At 37.8% G+C, this 20,503-nt stretch overlaps 1 protein-coding gene across 1 annotated transcript in view; it reads right to left on the bottom strand.

The window, feature by feature from the left end:
* LOC306994065 (mucin-5AC-like) overlaps positions 1–20,503 on the bottom strand; it is a 40,985-nt gene that overhangs the window by 8,859 nt on the left and 11,623 nt on the right. Inside the window, exons 14-31 of the mRNA XM_079604372.1 lie at positions 16,547–16,711; positions 16,317–16,411; positions 16,080–16,206; positions 14,527–14,782; positions 14,359–14,411; positions 13,860–13,960; positions 12,169–12,320; positions 11,610–11,748; positions 11,307–11,411; positions 10,654–10,833; positions 10,239–10,478; positions 9,989–10,145; positions 9,731–9,859; positions 3,930–9,037; positions 3,552–3,726; positions 832–1,079; positions 542–725; positions 44–275 (exon numbers count right to left, since the gene is read on the bottom strand). Coding sequence (XP_079460498.1) covers positions 44–275; positions 542–725; positions 832–1,079; positions 3,552–3,726; positions 3,930–9,037; positions 9,731–9,859; positions 9,989–10,145; positions 10,239–10,478; positions 10,654–10,833; positions 11,307–11,411; positions 11,610–11,748; positions 12,169–12,320; positions 13,860–13,960; positions 14,359–14,411; positions 14,527–14,782; positions 16,080–16,206; positions 16,317–16,411; positions 16,547–16,711 — 7,846 coding nt within the window. The remainder of the gene's footprint in view (positions 1–43; positions 276–541; positions 726–831; positions 1,080–3,551; positions 3,727–3,929; positions 9,038–9,730; positions 9,860–9,988; positions 10,146–10,238; positions 10,479–10,653; positions 10,834–11,306; positions 11,412–11,609; positions 11,749–12,168; positions 12,321–13,859; positions 13,961–14,358; positions 14,412–14,526; positions 14,783–16,079; positions 16,207–16,316; positions 16,412–16,546; positions 16,712–20,503) is intronic.

Here is a 20,503-nt window from a genome sequence, read left to right as displayed (position 1 = left end):
TTAGTTGAGCTTGATTTATTTACACCATATAGAATGAACTCACTTGCTCTTGAGAAGGTAGCAGTCAGGATGGGCCTGGCATGGTGTTGTTGGCGTGGGTGTTTTTGCCGTGTGTGTTTTTGGCTCGGGTGTTGACATATTCCAGACTGGAGGTTTAGTGCAATTTTTGCCATCCACACCACTGGCTGTCCAGTAATCCGCCATCACTGCACAGTCGTTTACCAAGATCCCTCCAGGGATCATGCAGTCATCAGCTGTGTTGTTGTTGCATGTTCCTTAGCAAGAATTATTTGGAATAATTAAGATTAATAATTAATCATTTTATATCACAATCCATATAATGTTTTAACAAACATAATACATTTTCCTGAGCTTTTACAGTTAAATAAATATTCATAATTCCATTTATTTATCTGTTCTACGCTACTACTCATGAATTTATTGTTAAATTAATTTAACATGATATGGTTCATCTTAATCTTTCAAACTCAATACTCAATATTTCAACACAAGGAATGATTTTGTTCATGTGCTGACTTACCACAGTGACCTTGTGTGTTTTTTCCAAAATGCTGGAATGGCAGGTTGATGCCAAAGCCAGTGATTCCGAATGTTACAACGACCTTTAGCTCTGGAATCTCCAGTAACAAGTCTAGTGTTGAGCTTATAACCCTCACACCGTTATAAGTATATGGCAGCTTTAGTTTAACATTGTCCTTCAGAGCCTTATAGAATAACAGGCAATCACAAAGAAAACCAACTCATTTACAATACAGTGCAGACCAAACATGTATTCAAACTTTTTTTTTAAAATCCTAATATAGATCTCACCTCTAGATCCGCACCTCCCATGAATCTGTGATTCCTAAGTGTTATGACCTGTTTGTTGTAAGACACAATAATGGATCTGGGACAGGATACAGGCTCACCAATGGCACAGTAGACATTGTCAATGTAGATCTTTAAATGGTGTTTAGGCCTAATTTCCTCCATTAATATATAAGTGCAGTTTCCTTGGTAAGTGTAGTAGAATCCATCAAATGTGATGTAATGTGGATCACCCCAGCCTTCACAAAAGCCTATGATTAGGAAAGAATTAGTCCTCTGACCCATGCAACCATCAGTACAATATAACTTTAACATTGCTTATAAATAATTTTCTTGAAAGTGTTCTTTACCCAAAAAATAAAATTCTCTCATAATTTGCTCACCCTCGTGCCGGCCCAGATGTATATGACTTTCCTTCTTCTGAAGAACACAGAGATTTAAAAAAAAAAAAAAAAATCAATCCATCTCTGTAAAAGTCCATACAATTTAAGTGGATTGAACCCTCAAAGATGACCAAAAACTGTCATACATGCTTTCGTTCTATCTGAATGTCAGCATGATGGTGAAGTGGACTCACAGAGATGGTTGATTTTTTATAAAAACCTCTTTATCTGAAGAAAAAAATATATATACATCTGGGATGACATGGGGGAGTAGGTAAAGCTTGGCCATAATAGCACAGCGATATATTTAATCAAACTTTCTATTTGAATTAGGTTATATGAATCTAAGTGTATTTACTCTTGTAAGGGCCAGATTTACTAAACAGGGCAAATTAGCATGAGACCACAATTCCAGAAAAGCACAGATGGGAGTGGAAATTTCAGCGGGCGACCAACTGACAATGTGCATATAAAAAGAACACAAATGCATCCTTATCATCTCCATAATAACCAATGCAATCTACCAAGAGCAGTGAAAATTAGCATAGGGTCGTGGTAAATTAAAAAATAATGTGGCTTGGTAATCAAAATGTTCGGCTAATGTCTTCCTCTGGCATTCTAAATAAATTAACAGAAAATTCTCTCGCCTCTAGAACACCCTCTGTTCTCTACAGTGCCTCCTCCTAGCAGCAACTATCACAGCCATTTGGGCAAAGAGGACACTCACAGACAAGACAGAGCAGGTTACTTATGATATAAAAAAAATTCAGCTCTCAGATTCTGTCAATTCTATTACGAAATTGAAACAATAAATACCATTTTGGCGCTTGTAAATGTGACATGACAGATCCCTAGTGCCTCAGTTCAAGCGTCACACTAATAGTAAATAAAAACGAATGAACAATGTTGAAAGATACAGTACTGTGATCGAAAGATATCGATATCGAAAGATAACTTACCGAAATGTATATTTCTCATACATAATATCGATCAGTGTTTTTCAACCACGGAAAGAGGTCAATAAAACAGCTGGAGAACAATTATGTCACATAACATTTACCTCAGGAAAGCCATTTGATGACCATAATATAGTTATAGTTACAGTTAGCAGCCATATCACCCTGTAACCCAAGACTGGTTTCCCACTGAAGCTAAGCGGGGCTGAGCCTGGTTAGTACTTGGATGGGAGACCTCCTGAGAAAACCAGGTTGCTGCTGGAAGAGGTGTTAGTGTGGCCAGCAGGGGGCGCTCACCCTGTGGTCTGTGCGGGTCCTAACGCCCCAGTGTAGTGAGGGGACACTATACTGACAAAGAGCGCCGTCCTTCGGATGAGACGTTAAACCGAGGTCCTGACTCTCTGTGGTCACTAAAAATCCCAGGATGTCTTTCGAAAGAGTAGGGGTGTAACCCCGGCATCCTGGCCAAATTTGCCCAGTGGCCTCTGTCCATCATGGCCTCCTAATCATCCTCCTATATATACTAATTGGCTTCATCACTGTCTCCTCTCCACCAGTAAGCTGGTGTGTGGTGGGCGTTCTGGCGCAATATGGCTGCCGTCGCATCATCCAGGTGGATGCTGCACATTGGTGGTGGTTGAGGAGATTCCCCCCTTCTATGTAAAGCGCTTTGAGTGTCCAGAAAGGCGCTATATAAATGTAATGAATTATTATTATTATTATTATAGCACGTTGGTTGGCTAGAAAAAAGAGCTATAGAGAGTATTTTGCTAAATATGTGTACTATATTACATATTTATTGTACTTGTATAATTAAATAAAGTTGTTAATATACATTATCATTTTTATTTTATTTTTCACCTTAAATAATACTACCAGCTGATAAGGCTGTCTTTATGTTTACATTAGGGGAGTTATTTTTTTTCTTGAGAAAAATTAACGCCTATCTTTCTTGTGTACCTAATATTTATCCAAATGAGTCAATAAATACTAAATCAAATCACAAGAATTGAATTTGTGAAATTTGTGTCAAGCTATAATACCCCCCAATTCTCACTTCAAGCTAAACTCAAAAGTTGCCAGAGCCCTAGTTATGTGCTTTGAGACATGAGGTAGTTTAACGCAGTCTCTCATCTCGTGACCCTTGCTAACACTGCTGTGTACGTTTGTGTTTTGAAGGAGATGTGGCTTTGGAGACATTTGAAGGGAGCTTGTGATCATGCTTTCAAAGCTAACTTGCTATTGCTACCTGCAACAAAAAATGCCTTCCTAAACTTTAATGAATATAAAATGCTACATGCACAGCGAGCCAGGAAAGAGGACATTAATATACATTTTCATTGATGTTAGAGTTTGAGGAACTTAAGACTGACAGTTTACTTACAATCACAGGCGTATTGCTGGCAGCATTGGTGCTCATCATAGACCAGCACTTGTGGCTGGTTATATTTACATGTGATGTTTTTCAGAGGTGGACATTGCAAAGGGATAATCTCAATGACATCTCCCTTTATGCACTTTGCCATTGTGCAGCCAGTTAAGTTGAAGATCTCGTTAGTCTGGAAACATTGCAGAAAGTACTAGAATTAGACAGACTGATGCAAGGTAAATTGAATCCTATTCATTTGTTGTTTTCTTGACCTATTTTAAAACTGCCATAAAGAATATGCAATAAAATGCATTCTAAAAAATGACTATGCAATTAATTCAGTTTCTGATTACACAAAAGTGCCGTAAAGTATATGTTAAATGTATATTTTACTGTTTTGTTCCATTTAGGGCAGCCATGTGGTGTAGAAGATGGCGTAGGAGAAGTTGTAAATGTGGAGGTGTTTGTAAATGTTGAAGTAGGTGTTGTGCCAGTTGTTGTTCTAGTTGTAGACGGTATTTCTGTTGACGTAGGTGGCATAGGAGTAGTTGTAGTAGTGGAGGTGGTTGTAAATGTTGAAGTAGGTGTTGTGCCAGTTGTTGTACTAGTTGTAGATGGTATTTCTGTTGACGTAGGTGGCATAGGAGTAGTTGTAGTAGTGGAAGTGGTTGTAAATGTTGAAGTAGGTATTGTGCCAGTTGTTGTACTAGTTGTAGATGGTATTTCTGTTGACGTAGGTGGCATAGGAGTAGTTGTAAATGTTGAAGTAGGTATTGTGCCAGTTGTTGTACTAGTTGAAGATGGTATTTCTGTTGACGTAGGTGGCATAGGAGTAGTTGTAGTAGTGGAAGTGGTTGTAAATGTTGAAGTAGGTGTTGTGCCAGTTGTTGTACTAGTTGTAGATGGTATTTCTGTTGACGTAGGTGGCATAGGAGTAGTTGTAGTAGTGGAAGTGGTTGTAAATGTTGAAGTAGGTGTTGTGCCAGTTGTTGTACTAGTTGTAGATGGTATTTCTGTTGACGTAGGTGGCATAGGAGTAGTTGTAGTAGTGGAAGTGGTTGTAAATGTTGAAGTAGGTATTGTGCCAGTTGTTGTACTAGTTGTAGATGGTATTTCTGTTGACGTAGGTGGCATAGGAGTAGTTGTAGTAGTGGAAGTGGTTGTAAATGTTGAAGTAGGTGTTGTGCCAGTTGTTGTACTAGTTGTAGATGGTATTTCTGTTGACGTAGGTGGCATAGGAGTAGTTGTAGTAGTGGAAGTGGTTGTAAATGTTGAAGTAGGTGTTGTGCCAGTTGTTGTACTAGTTGTAGATGGTATTTCTGTTGACGTAGGTGGCATAGGAGTAGTTGTAGTAGTGGAAGTGGTTGTAAATGTTGAAGTAGGTGTTGTGCCAGTTGTTGTACTAGTTGTAGATGGTATTTCTGTTGACGTAGGTGGCATAGGAGTAGTTGTAGTAGTGGAGGTGGTTGTAAATGTTGAAGTAGGTGTTGTGCCAGTTGTTGTACTAGTTGTAGATGGTATTTCTGTTGACGTAGGTGGCATAGGAGTAGTTGTAGTAGTGGAAGTGGTTGTAAATGTTGAAGTAGGTATTGTGCCAGTTGTTGTACTAGTTGTAGATGGTATTTCTGTTGACGTAGGTGGCATAGGAGTAGTTGTAAATGTTGAAGTAGGTATTGTGCCAGTTGTTGTACTAGTTGAAGATGGTATTTCTGTTGACGTAGGTGGCATAGGAGTAGTTGTAGTAGTGGACGTGGTTGTAAATGTTGAAGTAGGTGTTGTGCCAGTTGTTGTACTAGTTGTAGATGGTATTTCTGTTGACGTAGGTGGCATAGGAGTAGTTGTAGTAGTGGAAGTGGTTGTAAATGTTGAAGTAGGTGTTGTGCCAGTTGTTGTACTAGTTGTAGATGGTATTTCTGTTGACGTAGGTGGCATAGGAGTAGTTGTAGTAGTGGAAGTGGTTGTAAATGTTGAAGTAGGTATTGTGCCAGTTGTTGTACTAGTTGTAGATGGTATTTCTGTTGACGTAGGTGGCATAGGAGTAGTTGTAGTAGTGGAAGTGGTTGTAAATGTTGAAGTAGGTGTTGTGCCAGTTGTTGTACTAGTTGTAGATGGTATTTCTGTTGACGTAGGTGGCATAGGAGTAGTTGTAGTAGTGGAAGTGGTTGTAAATGTTGAAGTAGGTGTTGTGCCAGTTGTTGTACTAGTTGTAGATGGTATTTCTGTTGACGTAGGTGGCATAGGAGTAGTTGTAGTAGTGGAAGTGGTTGTAAATGTTGAAGTAGGTGTTGTGCCAGTTGTTGTACTAGTTGTAGATGGTATTTCTGTTGACGTAGGTGGCATAGGAGTAGTTGTAGTAGTGGAGGTGGTTGTAAATGTTGAAGTAGGTGTTGTGCCAGTTGTTGTACTAGTTGTAGATGGTATTTCTGTTGACGTAGGTGGCATAGGAGTAGTTGTAGTAGTGGAAGTGGTTGTAAATGTTGAAGTAGGTATTGTGCCAGTTGTTGTACTAGTTGTAGATGGTATTTCTGTTGACGTAGGTGGCATAGGAGTAGTTGTAGTAGTGGAAGTGGTTGTAAATGTTGAAGTAGGTGTTGTGCCAGTTGTTGTACTAGTTGTAGATGGTATTTCTGTTGACGTAGGTGGCATAGGAGTAGTTGTAGTAGTGGAGGTGGTTGTAAATGTTGAAATAGGCTTTGTGGTAGTAGCTGTGGTAGGTTCTGGTGTTGTTGTGGGAGATCCTGGTGTTGTTGTGGGAGGTTCTGGTGTTGTAGTAGACATTGTGGCAGTCGGTGTAGGGGTAGATGATGTGGTAGGTTCTGGTGTTGTTGTAGGATGCTTTGTCGTAGTTGTTGTGGTAGGTTCTGGTGTTGTTGTGGTAGGTTCTGGTGTTGTTGTGGTAGATGTTGGTGTAGATGATGTGGTAGGTTCTGTTGTTGTGGTTGTTGTTGATGTTGATGGTGTTGTTGTACAAATGGAACAGCAGTTAACCCGTATTTCATAGTCAAAACATTTATAGGGGCGGGAATTCTGTTGTTCTTTCTTACATATTAATCCATATGAAACATTGCACTGGGCAACTTGTTTTGAATTATGAATATACTCTTCAAAGTTCATGTTAGGTTGGCCCACAGCCCTACATTCAATATATTTTGGCTCTTCACAGATATTTTTTCCCCTTCCTGCAATATTTTCATAAGTCTCCAAGTCATTCCCTCCTTCTGATGCAGGATTATATACATTAAACCATTCAGACCACTCACATTTAAGACATGGCGTAGTCTCAGCTGTTGTCGAAGAAAAAGTGGTAGTTGTCGGTGTAGGGGTAGATGATGTGGTAGGTTCTGGTGTTGTTGTAGGAGGCTTTGTGGTAGTTGTTATGGTAGGTTCTGGTGTTGTTGTGGGAGGTTCTGGTGTTGTTGTAGACATTGTGGCAGTCGGTGTAGGGGTAGATGATGTGGTAGGTTCTGGTGTTGTTGTAGGATGCTTTGTGGTAGTTGTTGTGGTAGGTTCTGGTGTTGTTGTGGTAGATGTTGGTGTAGATGATGTGGTAGGTTCTGTTGTTGTTGTTGTTGTTGTTGTTGATGGTGGTGGTGTTGTTGTACAAATGGAACAGCAGTTAACCCGTATTTCATAGTCAAAACATTTATAGGGGCGGGAATTCTGTTGTTCTTTCTTACATATTAATCCATATGAAACATTGCACTGGGCAACTTGTTTTGAAAAATGAATATAATCTTCAAAGTTCATGTTAGGTTGGCCCACAGCCCTACATTCAATATCTTTTGGCCGTTCACAGATATTTTTTCCCCTTCCTGCAATATTTTCATAAGTCTCCAAGTCATTCCCTCCTTGTGATGCAGGATTATATACATTAAACCATTCAGACCACTCACATTTAAGACATGGCGTAGTCTCAGCTGTTGTCGAAGAAAATGTGGTAGTTGTTGGTGTAGGGGTAGATGATGTGGTAGGTTCTGGTGTTGTAGTAGGAGGTTCTGGTGTTGTTGTAGGAGGCTTTGTGGTAGTTGTTGTGGTAGGTTCTGATGTTGTTGTGGGAGGTTCTGGTGTTGTTGTGGGAGGTTCTGGTGTTGTAGTAGACATTGTGGCAGTCGGTGTAGGGGTAGATGATGTGGTAGGTTCTGGTGTTGTTGTAGGATGCTTTGTGGTAGTTGTTGTGGTAGGTTCTGGTGTTGTTGTGGTAGATGTTGGTGTAGATGATGTGGTAGGTTCTGTTGTTGTGGTTGTTGTTGATGGTGTTGTTGTACAAATGGAACAGCAGTTAACCCGTATTTCATAGTCAAAACATTTATAGGGGCGGGAATTCTGTTGTTCTTTCTTACATATTAATCCATATGAAACATTGCACTGGGCAACTTGTTTTGAATTATGAATATACTCTTCAAAGTTCATGTTAGGTTGGCCCACAGCCCTACATTCAATATATTTTGGCTCTTCACAGATATTTTTTCCCCTTCCTGCAATATTTTCATAAGTCTCCAAGTCATTCCCTCCTTGTGATGCAGGATTATATACATTAAACCATTCAGACCACTCACATTTAAGACATGGCGTAGTCTCAGCTGTTGTCGAAGAAAAAGTGGTAGTTGTCGGTGTAGGGGTAGATGATGTGGTAGGTTCTGGTGTTGTTGTAGGAGGCTTTGTGGTAGTTGTTATGGTAGGTTCTGGTGTTGTTGTGGGAGGTTCTGGTGTTGTTGTAGACATTGTGGCAGTCGGTGTAGGGGTAGATGATGTGGTAGGTTCTGGTGTTGTTGTAGGATGCTTTGTGGTAGTTGTTGTGGTAGGTTCTGGTGTTGTTGTTGTTGTTGTTGATGGTGTTGTTGTACAAATGGAACAGCAGTTAACCCGTATTTCATAGTCAAAACATTTATAGGGGCGGGAATTCTGTTGTTCTTTCTTACATATTAATCCATATGAAACATTGCACTGGGCAACTTGTTTTGAAAAATGAATATAATCTTCAAAGTTCATGTTAGGTTGGCCCACAGCCCTACATTCAATATCTTTTGGCCGTTCACAGATATTTTTTCCCCTTCCTGCAATATTTTCATAAGTCTCCAAGTCATTCCCTCCTTGTGATGCAGGATTATATACATTAAACCATTCAGACCACTCACATTTAAGACATGACGTAGTCTCAGCTGTTGTCGAAGAAAATGTGGTAGTTGTTGGTGTAGGGGTAGATGATGTGGTAGGTTCTGGTGTTGTAGTAGGAGGTTCTGGTGTTGTTGTAGGAGGCTTTGTGGTAGTTGTTGTGGTAGGTTCTGATGTTGTTGTGGGAGGTTCTGGTGTTGTTGTGGGAGGTTCTGGTGTTGTAGTAGACTTTGTGGCAGTCGGTGTAGGGGTAGATGATGTGGTAGGTTCTGGTGTTGTTGTGGGAGGTTCTGGAGTTGTGGTAGTTGTAATAATCATACATTCCTCCACACAGATCTGGTTTTTTTCATCATAAAAAGGCTTATCCTCTGGACATTTTGGATAACATCCTGAAAAAAAAAAGTATGCTCTGGGATTAGAAACTAATCATTCCACTGCTATTTTCCCTAATGTATCTAACTGGCCAAAATGAGAAACTTACTCATTTTATAAGAGTACACAAACAGGCACGTTCTAAAAATTTTAAACACAGCGAAAATTTCATAGTGTGCAAGGACCTTTAGTCTGTGCAAAGACCTTTAGACCTAGTCCTTTCTGGTATAATGGTTTTCTATCAAAAAAAGCTTACCGGTAAATGTAAAACTAAAAAAGTGCAAAAACATAAAAGATATAATAAATATAATAAATAAATGCATCAGAGTATTCTACGGTTGTTTGTTCAATGTCAACTTTTGAGATTGGCCATGATATATGCAGGTTGCAGCCAATGGACATCCTTCTCTGTCAGAATAAATGTTTGGAGGAAGCATGAAAAATAAATGTTTTTATAGAATATTTTATATTTAAATACATCTGAAAGGTCATTGAAAGTAATAAATACCTTTTCTAAATTAGAGTCCCAGCCATTTCAGGCCCTGTTAGTTACTAGCAATTAGAAATAATACTTTTACAACAATTTATTTTATTTTATTCCTTTAACCATTTCTAATCCCAGTTTAGCACTAAATATACGCCACTAAGGCCTAGAGATATCCAGTGTGTGTACACTCAGTCTTCAGAAATGTAAACTAGTGTGCACTCACCTTCCAGGTTGGGTAAAGTGTTATTGCAGATGTCATCAGGGTTGAGACAGGTTTTGTAGCAGGGTGTATGACAAGGACTGTAGTGCCATGTGCATTCTTCTGGTTCATTGTAGTAGTCACAGTACACAGCTAACAGAGCAACATGAATATGAGTATGAACATGAACAAACAAACTAAGCGAAATGCAATAAAATGGCAATGCATTGTTCAAAGAAAGGTTACAGATTTAAGATGTGCACTAGAATTAAAGATGCTTACGGCAGAACTCAGGTGTTCTCCAATTGACACAAACACCTGCCTCATTGCAAGCTTGAGCGTAAGCTGCCACAGCTGTACAGAGGCACTCACAATCTCCACCTGTGTCACATGCACATGAGTCCTTCACACAGTTCTCATAATATGGCTTTGGATCCACCTGTGGAAACATGACTTTCCATGTGTTATTATTGTGTGGATTCTTATATACGTCATTATAGGAATCTTAATTTATCAAGCTTTCAAACTGTACCTTGTTATAGCAATGTATGAACGTGTCTTCCATTATGATGCTACATTTTAATTTAGCCCACGGCACACGAGCTCTGGTTTGAAGGCAGGGGTCAAAGTCTGGTGCAGCATCAGGGCAGGTGCTTGACACTTTCCAACTGTCGACAAACTCTATTATATCTGGGGTTTGCAAACTGCCTTGAGTGGTGAAGTCATCTTTTCCATTTCCATTGAAATTTCCACAGAGGCCACATACCTCTCCCTGTGGAAATACAAAGATTACTATCTTACTCTGTTAAAACTGAGCAGTGGTCTTACAACCTCTGGAATTCAGTCACCAAAATGAATGTCTTCTCTGTTATAATAACTGCAAACTGAACATTAATATAGGATATTTATGCAGTTTGCAACAGTAGAACGAATTCTGGATTGCTCACCCAGTGCTGAGGTTGCAGAATGATGCGGACGGTGGTTTTACGATCCCACAAAACCACCAGTCCGATGTCAGTATCAATGACAAGATACATCCCGATATTCCTCTCTCTGTAGTTTATCTGTGGTCCACTACTAGTATTAGAAACTGTTACAGTCCTACCAGAAAGCTCTAGTATAGTTTTCTGTAAGTGTGCAAGAGGGAAAAAAAATTAAAGAATGAAATTGATGATAGTGTTTTATATACTAAACAAATAAAGTAATGTCCCCTTTATCTTTATAGTGCTTTATACAATAGAAAGTGTTTCAAAGCTGCTTCACAGTAACAAACCGCAAAGTAACAGAATTAATGATGCAAAGGTGAAACAAATTTAAATTCTGCTGTAAAGCAGCTGTAGGAAGATAATATTGTGATTATTCAGCTCAATTCAGTTCAGTGTTGACTCAGTTCAGTTCATTAAAGTTCATTCATCATTAAACAAGTTTAATGCAGCTATATAAGCAGCTCTACTGAAGGCAATAGTGTCATTATTCAGCTCGATTCAGTTCAATGTTTATTTCTTGTACGTCCTTTATTTTAACACTGAATGTGTTGTATTGAATTTTGCATGTTGTTCAAGTTTGTTTTGCAAAATATCATACATAGACCTAATCTTACCCCCAAAATGATGATAACAGCCTTTGAGCATGTTGTCCCTGTTGTTCCACAAGGAATATTTTCAGTGATTACATGAAAACTTCCTGCCTTATTTCCACATTTGTCCTTAAAAACAAGAGGATGTTACTTTACAAACAACACCAATACATTATGCATACATTGACGCCAACCCATCTGCCTGAATAAAGTGGTTTATATAATTAACAATAAAGTATTGAATGCAGAAGTGAAAGCAGGCCAAGTGTCACACAGCTACAATAAAAATTCACAGAACATGAAACAAAAGTATTTGTCTGCTTGTACCTGAGCAGCTATATAACTGCAATCTCCCCTGAAGCCAAATCTTTGCTGGTCAAAAGTTTTATAATGTCCACTTCCATATACTGTGCAGATGCCTGGACATCTATTTTCTGTACATTTCCATGTTCCGTGTTGACAAGTGCTGAAAACAGAGTAATATAGCAAGTGGAGTATAATCTATGTGTCTCCACAGTGTTTTATGTTCTAAAAAGCTTTATATATTTATTCAGGATTACATGCTTTTGGTAATAATGTTTATGATGTTATCCAAAACAAGCTACATTTAAATAAATGTATACATTTTATTATATATATATATATATATATATATTCACTGGTAATCGAACCCATGACCTGCTAGCATCTATTGTTTGAGTTTAAGTAGTGCCCAGGCACTAGGAGTTAAGTGCATACAGTCGCAATTATAATAAGGAAAAACAAATACACGCTAATGAAGGGGAGGGGCAAATGTAGAACTTTGTGAATAATTGAGGTATATTCTGTGTGGTCATAGTATTAAATGTAACTTTACAAAAAGATATGCAAAGGTCTGTTTACGCACCATGTATTGCAATCTACAGTGATCTCAGTCCCTGGATCATAAATTTGTCCATTGTGAGGACATGGACAGTCGTGATGTTCAACACAGTTCCCTCTGCCATCATCCAGTAGACCTGTAGGACACTGGCAGCCAGATTGACAGTCCATTGAGAACTGTTGTTGTGGGTGGAAGAGGGAGACAGCAGAGTAGAAGCGGAGGGGGGAAAAAAACGTTACGGCCAGTTACAGGAGAGTAAATATTTGAAAAGTTTTCCATAACCAGTTATCAAAGTATCCAAATTTAGATTTTCTGTTAATTTCATATGAGGTTCTAAAATTGTGCAGCCCTGTTCTTGGATTGCAAAACCAATATTTGAGACATGCCTAACAGTTTAAAATTCTGAGTTCCATTATTATTATTTTATTCTAGCAATACACAAGAAATAAATAAAATAATGTTTCAAATTAACAAAAATATATATATATATTTTTTTATAATAAATAAAACAACGACATACTGACATATCTGCTTCAATTAGACATTGGCCAGCTGTATTTGGATACATTTGGCAAAACCTGGGATAAATAGCATTGTATAGAAGAAAAAATTTGATTTGACTTGTTATAATTCTGAAAGTGAGCTTCTCCATTTTATACTGAAAGTCCTTTTAACTATGCCAGTGTCCACGGCATCTGCAGAGGGGTCTTTCAGCATGTTGAGGCGCCTGAAAACATTTTATGCAACACGATGGCAGACTACAGGTTTGCTGCACAACAGCAAGGACAATTTGATGCAACCAGGAGAAGGAGAGAAAACTTCAAATAGGTGAGTAAGGTTTCTCTTTTTAGCGCTTTGCTAGTTCTGTGTTCTGTGCATACCCTGAAATAAAATCCTGTGGGCGACCCTGCCCTTAGTAACTAGCTGTATTCGCAGTCTCACTATCTCCTCTTTTTCATGTTTTTCTTTTCTCTTTTGGTATCTTATTTGGTATCTCTTGCCATCTACCTGATGCGTGTAACGAGTCTTAACTGTAAAGTGCCGCATTTCTGAAAAATCCGCAAATGTCTTAAGAACACTCACACACATTTGGCACAGTCTGAGGACATTTATTATAATGTGTTTCTTAATGGATCATTGTGCAAAGAGGCCATATATATGCCAAAAGCATACAGTAAAGCAGGGGTCACCAAACTCGGTCCTGGAGGGCCGCTGTCCTGCAGAGTTTAGCTCCAACCCCAATTAAACACACCTGAACCAGCTAATCAAGGTCTCACTAGGCATACTAGACACTTTCAGGCAGGTGTGTTGGACCTGGTTGGAGCTAAACTCTGAAGGACAGCAGCCCTCCAGGACCAAGTTTGGTGACCCCTGCAGTAAAGTATGGGGTTCTTGTGTAACCAGGGACCTTAGAATCATTCTAATCCTCACCCCGCTATGGCGGCCCTCTCAGCGAGTACCAAAATTAAAAGTGACAGTATCAGTGCATCCCTTACTCACACCCAATTCAATGAAAAGCCATAGAGCATTTGGCATATGATATGACACTACTGGAGTTTTTTTTAGTAATTAGTAATTTGCACTGGAATTCATTTTTAAACTAATCCTGCAATCACTGCCAGGTGAAAAGCTGTTCCACCCTTGTAATAGGCATTGCAGGGTGAAGGGATATTTTTGAGAAAAAGAAGAGAAGAGAGATTGGAAACTAGACTCACACAATCAACTTCCTTTTGCATACAAGTCTGTGCACACTTCAATCCATGTTCATCTGGGTATGCTGTACTGCAGTTGAAGAAAACCTTTGGAGTATCACACTCTGCAAAAGACAATCAGACAGAAAAATAGACTCATGAGTAACAGTTTTATATTGTAAACAACATTTAGAGACTTAAGAAACAGAAGCTATGGTTATGCTATGGTATTGAGCGATTTTACAACTGTTAAGACCATTGTTGGTTTTCTAAAAAATGGTTAGCCAGTTAGTTTCATTGTGCAAATATCTGATAGGATATGTAACCATAATTATGGATGTCATGCTGGACCAGGTTGCCCATGTACACCAACAGCAAAATCATTTAAAGCCATTTTCTAGGTTCAATACAAGTTAAGCTTAATCGACAGCACTTGTGTAATCCTTATAATTAACACATATTCCTTTAAACTGTTTAATGTCTGGGGTGTAAAAGAGATGTATCTAAAAGTATTCATTCTTACCCAGAATTCGGGTGTTCCAAGATTGACAGTGTAATGTTCCATTCACGCAAACACTAGATAGAAAATATCAGATTGCCTTAGGTTTTAAATGTACAGTTTGGAAAGTGTACATTTCAACAATTTTAATTCTTCACAACTACTGCATAAATAATAGTATAATTTACTTACCAGTGTTCATTATTAATGTTGATAGACTTGCCAGGTTGGACTGTCTCTCCACTGTGGTAACATGGACATTTTTCCATAGGTACACACAGTCCATTCTCATCCTGGTAGAGTCCATCTGGACATGCGCATCCATCAACAGGCACAAAGTCAACGCTGCAGCTTTGGCGCTCAGAGGCGAGAGAAAGACAGGTGCGCTGGCAGCTCTGCAGCTGATAGGAGTACTTCTGCGATGCCGGGCAGTTCTTTGTATACTTCTCTGTGGGGATCAGTTTGAAAGGAATGTGTTTTACAAGTGCATGTTACACAGACCTGTACTCTATAAAACCAAAATGGCTGAGCTCTTTCAAAATGACAACCTCTAATCATCTAACCTAAAAGACTTTGGTTGGAGGGGATAGAAGTAAATGACAGAATTTTCATTTTTGAATGTTCAAAATGCTAGTGGCAGTTTAAATGCTCAAGCTTTTCAAAGGGCAAAATTCACTTTTATATTTGTGGCAAACAGGGCGGGTGGCATGATTGATAATGATCGCCTGCGCACCACACCGGCCTCGTATCCCTCACGTCCTTCACTGTCGCCACTCCTCCTTTTTTGCTTCCATAGCTCCTCTGTGAGAGATTCATTATCAATCACGCCACCGGCCTCGTGCCGTTCTCACGGCTCTCGGCCGCACCCTGCTTGCCAAAATATTGTTTTTTAACATAATTATATGTCCACAGTGTGTTTACAACCATGCTGTTGTGGTAAAAATCCACCTGACAGAAAGGTTTTGTACAACTCACTTTAGCAGTTAGTGTTTTCGGTGGCTGCCATTTTGCCAGTCAAAAAAGTGTCGATCTCCAAATGCGAATGAACTGACTAGTATTGTTTCTTATATGAGGCTCCTTTTTCAAATACAAGGTCAATATTGATTTTCACTGACGACAAAACAAGAAATTATCCGTGAATTTAAATGGAACTAAGCTTTTAGAAGCTTCCTATCTTTACTCTCCTCCCTGTTTTGTTGCATTCGGAAATCGACTATTTTTAACTGACAAAATGCCGGCGGCCGGAAACACTAACTGCTAAAGTGAGTTGTACAAAACCTTTATTTTTAGTAATCTCTGTGTACACAAACAATGTTCTCAATGCTCGAGTTCATGTGTAGAGCCCCTGGTGATACTACTCATGTTGTGTCGAGCCTTCTTAGTGTTAAAAATAGCGATTTTGATGCTATCAGAGTAGTGCCCCTAGCACTCCCATTCAAAAGGCAATTTGACTGAAAAACGAAAATACGGTCAATCTTAAAAGTGGCATTTCCATTCTAATTATGCTTTTAAATGAAAGTTTGACTCGGTTAGATTCACCAAAAGACCCTAGGTTGCATTTTGACGAGAGTTACACTTTAAGGAGAAAATATTCAGCAACGGTGTTGACTTATGGATTTGCACATGGTTTGTCTTAAAGCATATTAGAAACACCACATAGACATATAATTGATTTACACCGCAGGGGGCCTTTAAATGATTCACATCGATCTGTCTACAAAAACATCTGCTTTCATCCTTCTTACTGCACACAATTCCTCGCCAGCCTTGGAGGAATATTCCTTTAGCTGCACAGGCCCGGGCGTATGAGGAGAACACCGCACACAGACAGTCCTCACTCTTCTCACAGGTACAGCTGGAGTATTTGCATCTCTGAAAACACATAGACATGTTGTGTCACTGCTTATTATGAGAGGTTGGGTAACATTCATTACAATTAGGAAAATTGTACAGTTCTCAAGGTTTCCTGTTTCAGATCATACTTTGTAGTAGCTGTCTGGATTGACAGTGGTGTGACATTTGGCAAAGAGGCTTTCCTTGTCCTTCATTTTGGAACACCAGTGCTCAGCAAAGTGCTCTAAAGGCATCAAAACATATGGTGTTACAAGCAACTGTTATATGCAAAAAAAAAGTATGTATAGGCTAAGTATAACACATTACAAAAATTTGATATTGTAAATAGTCTGCCATCTGTGCAAAAAAAGTCTCTCACCGCTGTCAGTGCTGTAGGAACAGGGGTCGTCCATCCTCTCAGAACGGTCGGGACAGTTGGACTCAGCCTTCCAGGCATTTGCGAAGGAAACTGCTGTACCCTCCACCAGGCCCTGAGGGGTCTTCAGGTCATCAGACAGCACTTTGTTAAAATTGCCACAGAGACCTGCACAAAGATATGAACACCACACATAAAATAGGAACATGTAGGGTAACATGCACATGATATCATTGGACATCAGGTTTGATTCTCAAATTGCCCTGTTCATATGAAAGCTTACAGATGCAGCTTCAACCGTCTGCATGAACGAGTAACTGATGTCAAGCTTCAATAGTCATGAACAATGGTAATAATGACATTTAAAAAATAAAAATAAAAATCGGAATAAATTAGGAATTTGGAATAAAAATACTACTTTGTCTTTGCCTAAATTTTTAGGCTGGCTAGCTGCGTTCTGTCTCAAGAACAAATGATGCAACTGAATAAAGTACAGAGTAAGTTACAAACTAGCTAGTAGTTAATGTAGTTACTTAGCCTCTAGTGTGGACTTTACGGTCCAATTTAAGAAATAACTTATGAACGGCGGGTGCAACCCTACCCTTGTAGTGTTCCTTCTTGTGTTGTGCATTCATTAAACTACACACACATGTAGATGTAACTCAGAACTGGGTATTTATTATTGAACACCAACCGCATGTGCTGCTCACCATAGATATTATATAGAGACTAGATGCCGGCTGCTGGGCACTGAGAAATACGGCCGCCATCTTAAACCGGTCGTACTCCTAGTTTCGTTGCTTAGCAGCAGTTAGATTCCAGAGCACTGTGGAGCATTTTCCTGTTCTAATCGGCGAATAGCAAATAGGGCCCGGGATTACTTTTCACAAGTACATTTTAACATTACCGTACGTTTGGTTGTGTTTTGTGAATAGAATATTACCAGATAATTGAGAAGGAGCAAGGATCTTTGATATTACTGTACAGAAATCGTAGCCAGCTAACGTTCTAGGCTAGGTTTACTGCACCACTCGGCATGGAGAGGTTGGGTAAAGTCAGTTTATATACTGTCTATGGGTAAAGTAATAATTACAAGAGCTTCTCGGTTATCAGATACAAGCATTCAACGGCCATGTAGCATAAACATATACAAATATAGGTTATTTGTGTTTGCGCACGTGATATCAGGAAGCAATGTAATAATGTTAACTTACCTGTGTAATACACACATGACGGCGATGCGCAAATCGAGTGTGTGTGTGTGTGTCACAACTTATTAAAATATCTTACTTTACTGCAACTATCTGTTACTGCTTCTTTATCATATTTATAGTGTGTGCTTTATAAAATACCTTATATCCTGTATCACATATTTTGATTTTGGACGTCTGGTCACTTTATATCTTTATTATTACTGTTAAGCCTACTATGAATATTAAAATATGCCGAACCATGTGTCCTTTATCATATTTATATTGTGTGATTTATAAAATACCTTATATCCTACATACTATGGCAAGCCGTTTTAACATTTAATCATTTAAGCCTACTAGTATCTATTTTCATGCTACTAGTACTTATTTTTTAGATACTAGTATCTATTCCATTAAGTACTAGTACTTATTCATTAAATACTAGTGCTTATTCTTTAGGTACTAGTGCCTATTCATTAGATACTAGTGCTTATTCTTTAGGTACTAGTGCCTATTCTTTAGGTACTAGTGCTTATTCTTTAGGTACTAGTACCTTTTTAAAGATACTAGTACTTATTCAATAGATACTAGTACTTATTCAATAGATACTAGTACTTATTCATTAGATACTAGTACTTATTCATTAGATACTAGTACTTATTCAATAGATACTAGTACTTATTCATTAGATACTAGTACTTATTTAAATAGTGACTAGTCACTATTTTTTTGTTACTAGTAAAAAACATTTTTTTTTGCCATTGACTTCTATGGGATATGTCATTTAGATATCAACTATTCAGTTCTGACTAGTATCTATTCCAATTGTGACTAGTACATATTTATTAGATACTAGTACTTATTCATTAGGTACTAGTACTTATTTTTTAGATACTAGTACCTTTTAATAGATACTAGTACCTATTAAATAGATACTAGTAGCTATTAAATAGATACTAGTACTTATTCATTAGATACTAGTACTTATTCTTTAGATACTAGTGCTTATTATTTAGATACTAGTATCTATTAATTAGATACTAGTACTTATTCATTAGATACTAGTACTTATTCAATAGATACTAGTAACTATTTATTAGACACTAGTATCTTTTGTAATTGTTACTAGTAACTATTCTTATTTTACTAGTCACAACTGCTTTTTTACTAGTCTTATGTTATGACTAGTCAGAACGGCCACGGTAGAGTTCAATTAAAAATCTTACTAGTAAAATTTAAAATCTTACTAGTAACATTTGGAATAAATACTAGTATCTAATCAATAGGCACTAGTATCTATTGAATAAGTACTAGTATCTAATGAATAAGTACTAGTATCTAATGAATAAGTACTAGTATCTAAATAATAAGCACTAGTATCTAAATAATAAGCACTAGTATCTAAAGAATAAGTACTAGTATCTAATGAATAAGTACTAGTATCTATTTAATAGGTACTAGTATCTATTTAATAGGTACTAGTATCTATTAAAAGGTACTAGTATCTAAAAAATAAGTACTAGTACCTAATGAATAAGTACTAGTATCTAATATATATGTACTAGTCACAATTGGAATAGATACTAGTCAGAAGTGAATAGTTGATATCTAAATGACAGATCCCATTGAAGTCAATGGCAAAAAAAATTTTTTTTTACTAGTAATAAAAAAATAGTTACTAGTCACTATTTAAATAAGTACTAGTATCTAATGAATAAGTACTAGTATCTATTAAATAAGTACTAGTATCTAATGAATAAGTACTAGTATCTAATGAATAAGTACTAGTATCTAATGAATAAGTACTAGTATCTAATGAATAAGTACTAGTATCTATTGAATAAGTACTAGTATCTAATGAATAAGTACTAGTATCTAATGAATAAGTACTAGTATCTTTAAAAAGGTACTAGTACCTAAAGATTAAGCACTAGTATCTAAAGAATAAGCACTAGTATACCTAAAGAATAAGCACTAGTATCTAATGAATAAGTACTAGTACTTAATGGAATAGATACTAGTATCTAAAAAATAAGTACTAGTAGCATGAAAATAGATACTAGTAGGCTTAAATGATTAAATGTTAAAACGGCTTGCCATATACATCACATATTTTGATTTTGGACGTCTGGTCACTTTATATCTTATATCAGAATATTATATTACTGTTAAGCCTACTATGAATATTAAAATAAGCCGAACCATGTGTCCGGTATCATAGCTACATGAATGACATTTGCAGAAAAAAAACCTGCGTGAAAATCAGTTCGGTATTCAGTGAGGTATGATTAATTAAATGCGCTGACAGCTCATTGCACCTGCCATACAGATTACACTGAGTGGAGCGGGTGACCGGTTTAAGATGGCGGCCCCACGGCTCGACCGCGCTAATAGGCAGTAGCGGTCGATAGGGCGTCTATCTATATGATGTCTATGCTGCTCACAAGCTCGTGCATGTATATCTCTCCCTCACTCCGGGTAACCACACCCTAATGAAAGACAAGGTGGCCCTCTAGTGGAGTGAATATGTAATTGCACCATAAATGTATAACACTACACCACAACCCTGGTGTGCATCTTGAGACAAAACAATGGCACTGAAATATTTTAAAGTGGTGGTTGATTATGATTTCACTTTTCCAACTTTAGTTAGTGTGTAATGTTGCTGTTTGAGCATAAACAACATCTACAAAGTTACAATGCTCAAAGTTCAAAACAAAGGGAGATATTTGCTTTTAAAGAAATTCCTTTTTAAGGACTACAACAA

The sequence above is a fragment of the Phoxinus phoxinus genome, assembly GCF_949152265.1.
Source record: "Phoxinus phoxinus genome assembly, chromosome: 25".
NCBI classification, from domain to species: domain Eukaryota; kingdom Metazoa; phylum Chordata; class Actinopteri; order Cypriniformes; family Leuciscidae; genus Phoxinus; species Phoxinus phoxinus.
Note: the sequence above shows the minus strand (reverse complement) of the source record. Positions and strands in the feature narration are given on the sequence as shown.